The 9,925-nt window shown below is 33.9% G+C and overlaps 1 protein-coding gene across 1 annotated transcript; it reads right to left on the reverse strand.

Moving 5' to 3' along the window:
* Positions 1–1,171: 1,171 nt before the first annotated feature.
* On the reverse strand, positions 1,172–4,637 carry LOC141697840 (V-type proton ATPase subunit c''2-like). The gene is made up of 4 exons (XM_074502396.1): positions 4,334–4,637; positions 4,163–4,240; positions 2,682–2,852; positions 1,172–1,650 (listed from the first exon to the last, which is right to left on the reverse strand). Exons 1-4 carry the CDS (start codon positions 4,459–4,461, stop codon positions 1,482–1,484), a joined length of 546 nt encoding a protein of 181 aa, XP_074358497.1. The 5' UTR covers positions 4,462–4,637; the 3' UTR covers positions 1,172–1,481.
* Between the last annotated feature and the right edge of the window lie 5,288 nt (positions 4,638–9,925).

Consider the following 9,925-nt stretch of genomic DNA (forward strand, 5'->3'; position numbering starts at 1 on the left):
TGTAATCAATAAAAATATGACATACGTTATTTTGTAACTATTTTTTGGGAACTAATTGATACCCTGACAAATTTTTTTTTGGATACCTAGCAGTGTTTTATTTAAAAATAAGTTATAAGTGGACGATCTTAGTCTAATTTAAGTAATCTTTCAATTGTTGGAGCTCTTATTTTACTAACAGTTCTTGACCTTGAAATTTCTTAACTTTGAAGTTAGGAGCATGAATACCTAATTTACTGGACTTGTTGCAAGAGTTTCAAATTTTGTGAAGTTAGAGGGCTGCGAAGCCAAGTCATTACGTCTTGCCAAAATGCCAGTTGATTACACATTGAAAATTCAGAATTTTGTTAGGGGGGAGTCCATGATCAGGACATGCAAAAATATCTAAAATTGTACACATGATGTGGAATTATGACTATGGTAACACACCATAGGAAGTGGTTAAAACACTAATTTTAGGTAATTATTAGCTTAGTAACTGACTACTTGTTGCACAAACTCGAGTATTTATTTTAGCTTTAGTCTTATATTTGTTATGTTCAAGGGTTAGGTTGAGCATATAACTCAAGACTCATAGTGGAGTTGAAAGTTTTTTGGCTGGACTTTCAGGGCCCTAAAATTTGATCTAGAAGCTGTATAATTTACCTTAAAATAAAAATTCATTTGGCAACAAGTTTATAATTAAAACCTTTATATTAGTATATTGATTTATATCTTTTGTCAGAAAAATGTTAAATTTTCTATTTATAAACCATTTAATAGAACCTCCTAAACTGTCAAACTTTGAAAAGACAGATTAAAATTGCAGGCAGCTATTTAGCAAAAAAAAAAATGCAGGCAGCCTCCAATCTTCTTCAAAGCGAACAAGACCGTACATTTTTTTTAAGGGAAAATGGTTCGCTTGATGCAACTTGTGTGGCATAGTAACCGAAGTATAATTAAACAAGTATCAACAGGTAATTAATTTCTATTGATAGAAGTTTGTAAACTCAATTAACCACATAACACGAATCAAACATAACTGAAAATTATTCAACCAAAATGAACAAAAACATTGGCTGACATTACTTAAGAATTCAATAAGCCTGCGACAACTTGCTCTCAACAAAATGCGGATGACCAGAATTATATAGCAGAGACTATATGTAAAATATCCGAGCTACGGAAGATGTTGTGCTCAAAAGAATCTCAAGTAAAAATGAGTTCACAAGTAAATTGTCGCAATCTTATTCAGCTGATACAACTCAAAAGAGCTATTATTAAAAAACTAAATGCAAGACCAACATTTTACAAAATCTAGCAAATGCTGTTTCTTGGTTCATCATTCTTTTTCACCCTCACTTTACAAAGGTACAAATAGTATTTCCATTTAAACTGGAAATCCTTACTACACAACTTACCTGAAAAGTTGTGAAAAGCACATTTCGTAGGGATGCTTCCATCCATTGGTATATCTGTCTTAAATTGACTGATGTAGAATATCAAACTTTGGTTGGCCAAGATGCCTGAGCTGACATGATAATTCCCACAATCACTCCAAACAATCCCAGTGCACTACCAAAGATTTCAATCACAAGGATCTTCACAAAAAGTGATGAGTTTTGGGCATCAGATAGTGCGCAGCTGCTTCCAATAATTCCTACACATAACCTGCCAAGCAGAAGGTTGACAAAAACTTAATTAAAGACGATGATATATAATGATCACACAACCAATTACATTCAAAGTACCCAACATCATATCATTGTTAGCGGTGCTGGATTGCTGATAGCAAAAGGAATGAAAGGAAATGGGAGTGAGGATGAAACTCAATCCCATGGGTCAACTAAGGTATACATTATACAAGGTTAGCATACGTGTATAAACCGTTCCAATCAAATGCATTTTCCAGCCAAAGACCTATTCATGGGAATGAAATTCAGAAACCCATAACCAGATATCCTGGGACCAAACACCACCTTTATTGCAAAATTTTAACTTAACCTATTTGCTCAGAAAAACAATTACAGACTTCCCAAATTTAGACTGATTTAGATTTTTCGACATGTATTGGAGGCGATCAAGGTTGACAAAACAATTTGCGTATCTAGAACAAGTATGAGAATTGGCCTAATAGAGCTATGTTAAAGCCCCACTAAGAGAACTACTCACTATCCTATTGACATAATTTGCTCGCAGAAGAGTTGTTTAGGAGGTATGGTAGAAAGTATGGCCCTGCAGGGTAGTAGTTCCTTTCCTTCCACTAAATAGATAAAAATCTTTTAGATAAAAAAATTCTCACTGGTGCTGTTGACTATCTTGTTGCTTTTTAACTATACAGTTTGAAAATTATATACATAAAAAGCCTTGTAATTTGTAAGCAGATTTATAAAATTTAAGATTAACACTTATGAGCTCCTTATGCAATGTAGAAAAGTAAGTTCAATAAGCAGGGACACATACAAGAGATTACGAAAATCACAGAATCAGATAGACCTAACGTAAAAGGTGAAATCGAGTATTTTTCTTTAATCTATTAAGTACAGGAAGATAAGCTAAAAATCAAGTAATTTTTTGGTAATAAAGTCTAAACCATGTAGTTTTCATCATAAGCTAAGATATTTTTAAAAAACATGACAAAAAAGAAGTTGTAAGTTGCAACTAATTTCTCTTAGACCTTAGTGTAAGATAAAAATATATACCCGCAGACAAGATTTGCAAAGCCTACAATGATTCCTGAGGCAAAGATTGCATATCCTGCTCGAAGAGACTCCGGTGCATATATCTGGGATGCTGGAACACTCTCCAACTTCGTTTGTAAAATAATTGCCACAATGACACCATATATAGCAACAGCTTCACAAAAGATTACACTGAAATCATACAAACACCATCATTGCTACAATTTCCATAATGATGTTCATAGCACAGCGAGACCAATAAAGTGAATATTATCCAAGTATGTGAACTGGCAATTATAAAAAATATCTTACTCTCTTGTCAAAAGAAGGGGAAGAGGGGAGGGGGGTATCTACAGCTTTGATACAACCATAAGATCATAAGCTATTACACTCAACCCACCATTACAAGAATAAAAACCAAGTTCATACCGATATATTTTGGTTAAAAAACAACACATAGCATCATAATGTCACTTAGATTAACCTTTAGCAGCTGTCTAAGAAGTCGACCAGTGTTGTGTATTTTCTTTGTAAGTTTTGCTTTTACTTTAGGGGTACTTTTTGCCTTTTAAGAGAAAGAGCACTTTTGGTGCTTTTGTGCAATTTCTGTATAAGCGCATATTAGCCGTTTTTCTTTTTTGCCATTTTCAAAAAAACCTCATTTTTAAATCGTGAACCTTGGTCCGAAACGCGAAGGCAATTAATCAGGAGCTCAAACCTTTAACAACACCAACTTCTACAAGGAAAGAACTGGCCCTTGTCACTTTTGGCAAATAAAGGTGACTACCAACTATAAAGTCTAGGCAGAAAGTTATCTACTTCTCCATACTCTTTCTAAGGCATAAGAAGTCATATCAAACATAACATTCAAGTCATTCAAAGATCCGATAACAAATCTAGGCAATTATATCCAACAGCTTTATATTGTACTTTTTCTCTAAGCAAATATTAGTAAGTTTGGTCATGCCATAATGGTTTTGCTTATATGAACTATACTAAGGTTTTAGACCTGTCATATAAACCACACCAGGGCATGGATTTGCATTAAAGTAAGGGTGTATAATCTGCGATGACACACAATATCACCATGACAAAAGATGTTTGCACATATAATACTCATGATAGCTTCATAGAATCTGGGTCATCAACAAATCAATTAGCTTGATAAGAAAAATCGCAAACAAGACATGATTTCCTACTAAATCTTCTTTGTTCAAATTAACAAGTAACAATCCTAACAGAAAGCCCAGCTATATTTAATTTTTTTATCGCAATTTAATCCAAACGCATCCTAATCATTATTCTAACAGTAATATAAACACTCCAAACCAACATACACTACTCAAAAACAAATTCCGGACAATGCATAAAACATTCGCAACTACACCTTATCACCAAACAATAACATAAATCAACTCAATCTAACAAACACTCATCCGTAAAATCAGATCAAAACCAAAACAACGCAACACAAATACGCGAAGCTAGGATTCGAATATAACCTAATGAGATTCTTCGAAGTAATACGAGGCGCTTTAATCGCAGCACCAATCAAACTACTTCCAGTGATATAAATCCCCCTATCAAACATCAATAACATTCAAAATCAAACCATTACAACGTAAATCAAACTAATAGATACATATATACAGTTATACACACAACATAATTACCAAGCGGCGCCTAAGACGGATACGCCGATAGCAATTGCGATACCGAGGGCGGAGAAAGTGTACGGAGAGATCTGTAACAACGCTCGTGACCAGGAGCTTGAAGCAATCACCATTGTTGCGCTTGACATTGAATCTCGTGCGCGTATTAATGTTTGTGTGTGTTTGTGTGTTAGTGATATGCGAATCTTGTATGTGTTGTTTTGGTTACTGTATTTTGTCGAGAGAGATTGGGAGAGACGAGAGAGAGAGAGAGAGAGCGAGAGAGTGGTTGATGAAGAGTCTTAACACGTGTCCACGGTCTCAGATTTGTTTTTCTTTTCCCTTTTCCCCACAATTATTTAGATTAGATGGAGATAAAAAAAATTAACAATTTATCATTTATAAAAAAGTTATCCTAAATGTCGCTTAAAAATATTTATACAAATATTATCATCAATCACCTAGGTCACAGAATCTGCCAAAATAGGTCATTCAAATCCAAAACCGTTATGTGAAAATCAAACCAAAATATATGAAATTGATAACATATTTAATATCTAAATCATATAATTTAATAAGTACGTGAAAATTAATTTAAACTAATCTGAAAATTACCATAAGCAAAAACATAACCGAAAATATTTCAAAATAATAAATGTAATTATAAATTGAAACTGATCAAAACTGAAAAATAAATTATCTGAAACAAATATGACCCGGAGTATGAGATATATAATAAATTTAAATTAAAAATTGATGAATAAAATTTAGTTTAGTTATTAAAATTCTAACGTGAAATAATATATTGTTCATGTGACGTCCTCAAATTCGGGATTAGAAATAAGAACACACGACACCCTTATAATAAATAAACTATGCAATAACAGCAATATAATAAACCCCGAAAAATTATAAGGACCGATACAGGATAAAGGATGAGACTAGATTACAGCTATTAACCATAATAATAATTACTATTACAATCATTTTCAAAATATTAGAAATTACAATTTCGATTTAGAATTTCCAGATAACCAAGTTGTATCTGTACTCAAAGGTTACATTGTAACGACCGAGAATTTTGCGTCGTAATTAAGAAAATAAAGTATGTGTTATCTCACTATGTGTTATGTGATGAGATTATAATTATGTGATTAAGTGATGATTATTTGTTTTATCTATATACTAGAGTTAAGGATCGTGGATAAAAACGTTCCAATTTAAAGAGTCAGCTTAGAAGTTAAGCTTGGTGTCGGGCCGTCAAGTAGAACGGAACCCGTCCTAATATGGAATTAAATAATATAAAATGTGAATTATATATGAAGTGAATGAATAAAGCATTTCGCGTCTTAAGAGACGTGTTGATTGGCAAAGATAATGAGAAGCGTAATCGAAACGCTGAGCGTCGGGCCGTCAGGCTGAACGTGACCCGGTACGCGTAAAAGAGGATAAGGATTAAAGAAGGATAGATTCTATGATCAGACCTGAGTCGTTATGTGACTATATGTGTGTGATAGCTTGACTGTGTGCATGACTATGTGTTCTGTGTCAATTTTGTAAATTTTAAAGGAATTACGTGATTTAAGTAAAGGTTTAATTAACCTTCGCGCATTTTTATAAAATCATCCGAGAAGGATAAAAACATGAGATTTGTTCTGTTATCTTCGTAAAGATCCTAGAGACTTTTTAAAAATAATAAGTGAACTTGATTGTTGATCTTTGCATTTTTAAATTGATTTTATGTGGAAAATGTATTTATTAAAGCAAGTTTGCGAAATTCATATAAAATCAACCGTTCGCTCAAAAATTCATTATGAGTAATGGTTGGAAAGCTAATTTCGAAACCTACGTGTTAAAGATTTTTATTCAAGAACAATTTCATCTTTCCGAGAGAGAAATATTTTTATTTTGAATTTCATTGCATTTGAGTAAAAAGAGAAAGAAAGTGCCAGTCAAAAAGGAATTATTGAATTACTATTTTGCCCTTAATCTTGGTGGAGTATAAAATACTCCTTCCTCCCCCATTTTCTTCTTCTTTTCCGTGCACTCACTCTTTTCTCTCTTATTTTTTTTTCTCTCCTCTCTCTCTCGAACACACTCTCTCTCTCTCACTCCCTCTCGGCTCTCTCACCTCTCTCACTCGCATGCAACCATTAAAACACACTCAAACACCGAGATATTGCTTCCATTAGTTGTTATTCTTGGTATATACTTCGATTCCTACTTGCATGTAAGTGATTATAAAGGTTTTGTTGAAGTAATCACTATGGTTGTGTTTAAGAAAAACAATTTCTTGATGCATAACTAAGAGAGTGAATTTAAGCGTGATTGGAGGTCATAAACTCGAGAAGAGATCCGTTATGGACTCTCTCAAGTTCGACCACCACCGACCATGATCCAAAGGAGAGCCGGTGGATTTTCCATGATGTGATCGTTGGATCTTAGTGTTGCATGTTATGATTTCTTGAAAATTTAGAAAAGGGTTTTGTTTCTTTGATGAAATTCAAGTGTGTGCTTGATTAAAAGATTCCATTGATTGTGTTAGGAAGAAAATGAATGTGTGCATATGATTATTGCTTAGAAAATAAAAAATTGAGGATTTGCATGTGAGTTTTTGCTTCGGCTTTTGCTAATAAAGAAGAGGACTTCGGGTTTTGTGGGTTAATCTTGTTGAACACTAGGTTTATGTGGCTTAAAGGTGATTGCATGATAGTTTTAAAGAAGATCAATTAGTGCATGTTATTGATTAGTCCTTGAGTTGAAAATTATGTTCTTGCCGAATGAAAACAAGATAAAAAGGGGTTAATTATTGATTGAGCAAATGCATATTGGTTGAATGAGTTAGGTGTTACATGATTTGGTGTTTAAGTGAATGGAATGATCTAGTTAAGAACTAAAATAAGTGGGAAATGTGATGTATTGCCTTGCATGTTAAAATCCATTCTTGTATGTTGATTTATGGAAAAACCCGAATGGATTCTTAGGAATAAAAAGGTGAAATTAAGTGGATTGAATTGCTAAGTGAGATTTTGATTGCATGATAAAGATTAAGAAGTGATATGTTCGAATTTTGGTAATTAAACGGGAGTGTTGATTTCGATATTAATAAAAGTAAGATTCGGATTTTTGGTTAAAAAGGGATGAAATTTAAGTGCTAAATGATCCTTGTGAATTGCATTAGTTGTGCTTGCTTATATGAGGTTGAAAATGAATATATGTGGATGTGTTTTGTATGTATGGTTCGAATTAAGGAGCAAAAGAAAAGGAAATTAAGTTGATTGATATAAGTGATAGTATATACGTAAATGTTTGGTTGTAAATAGGTCTTGTACTCGTAAAAGAGAGTCGTGTTAATGTGAATTGAGACATAGCCAAGGTCAAACGAGTACGCTTTGATTGCTAAGTATATAAGGATTATGTTATGTGCTAAGTGCTATGTGCTTATATGTATAAGCTATATTCGTATGCTCGAGTCAAGGATATAATCGAGTTACCGTATAGTGGGATCGTTCCGGGAACGAGAGTTGGGAATCTAATTAGGATTTTGGTTTTATTGTAGATTCGGAGCGTGAGGGCATTCAGGCTAGGAAAGGAAAGGATTTACTAGGTGGCAGTAGTTCAACCCTCAGGAAAGCAAATTCAGGCAAGTAACTCTGATTACTTGTGTAAATGTTTATAAAGGAAATGTTGTTCATACCATGTAGAGTATTGAACTGTTTAAGCATGAAACCCTTGTTTTGTGAAACCCTGTTATTGATTTAAAGAATCCCTGTTCTTGATATCCTGTTATTGATAAGCCTATTGATTTCACTCATTGATAACCTGACCTTTCTGTTCAAGTTACCTATAATGCCATGAATCATATTGAACCTATTGATTATCTTGGTTAACTCTGTTTAATGATACCCTGATTCTCTTGATCACCCTATTGATCCCTAAGTCAATGCTGATCTTTCTTATTTAGTGCCTTGTCGTCCTTGATACAGAATTCTTGTGAATTGTTCCTTGCGTATCTTCGATTCACTCCCTGAACTTTGTTTCTTTAAAATCTGAATTAAGAATGAGTTTCGACTTGAAAGAGTCTGAATGATTTCAAATGCTTGGTAATGATAAAATGAATTTTAGAAAACCTATTTGTTTTTCCAAACTCAAGGTTTTCCAAATGAATTCCTGATGGATTGGATAGAGACGTAAGAGGCTAGTGGGACTAGTCCAGTCATGGTAAGAGGCTAGTAGGACTAGTCCAATTTAAGGCTGAAATTATGCCGATTGGTACCTTAAAGACCGGAATGGAGGTCGATACGGGCTGATCACCCGTATATAATGAAATGGAAAGATAAAGTGATCCAATCAAGGGTTATAAGTGAGTATTTAAAAGGGAACTGAAACTTTTATTCAGTAAATTGATTTTTGGAAATGAAAATGGTTTATATTGCTTTGAAAAGAGTTGATTATGTCATTATGGAGCTTAAGGCTCGAGAACCCTGATTCTTGAAATTGTTGATCATATGATTGATTCTATATCTTGAAATACTGTTGCTTTCCTCTATCGAAAGATCTATTTTGATCCTATAATGATTTGTGATGAATATCGGCTTTCGTCCTATTTCAAGCCTTGTTTCTTGAAAGCCCAACTATTCTTCAGATACCTTTCCTTATCCCAAAGAAAAAAAATGGAAATCTGTCACCTAGATTAATTAAAGTAGAATGCCCTAGTTTGTTCAAAGTATATTGTGATTTGATATTGTAGAACTGCTATATAGTTACTTGCTGAGTTTTATACTCATTTGTTTTGTCTTAATCTAACCATGGCAGTTAAGCAAGAAGATGGTCAGGCTTAGGCGCACTGCTCGTAAGAGCGTACCTGGTGGTCCCTACCGTGTTGAGGGTTTCCGGTTGCCAGAGCAGGTAGTAGTTGTTATGAGTGAACTCGCGCCTAGAAAGAAGTGTATAAAGATACAATGGGTTATCTGTCGGTTCCCAGCCGGAATCGATATTGTTTATTTAATAGTATTTTGGGTTTGTAAGTTATATTTTGTGATTGGTAGTTGTAATCTTGTCTCATACTTTATCATGTTGATCCTATTAGTAGTTAATCGGGGTTTATGCATATTTAATTATTAGATTAGAGGTGTGAGTCCTCATTTCCTAACCCCGAGATTGAGGGCGTCACATACATTCCCAAAAACATCCAACGATTCCTCACATTCGAAAGTTACCTGGTCTGGCACTTGAATCTAACGGTACGAAAGGGACCGTTATAGACACTCTTACGAGCCGTGTGCATAAGTCTGGCCAGTCTGGCCATCTTCTTGCTTAACTGCCAAAGTTAGATCAACATAAAACAATATAAGCTACAAGCTCAGCAAGTAATTATAAGAACAATTCAAAATATCAATCATCTGGAAGTAACCCAATGGTAGTAAATTAGATCTCTGATTAAGGGTTTAAAGGCTCAAGATTATGGTTTGGGAGTATAAAGTCATTGGATTGAGCAAATCTTTTATAAGAAGGTTTCTATCAAAATCTGGAAAGTCTCAGGATCACTTTTGAAAATCAAATCATAATGTTCATAGGTGTTAAAGAGTATAAGATCATGTTCGGGCCTTCCTC

This window comes from Apium graveolens, chromosome 11, assembly GCF_009905375.1.
Source record: "Apium graveolens cultivar Ventura chromosome 11, ASM990537v1, whole genome shotgun sequence".
NCBI classification, from domain to species: domain Eukaryota; kingdom Viridiplantae; phylum Streptophyta; class Magnoliopsida; order Apiales; family Apiaceae; genus Apium; species Apium graveolens.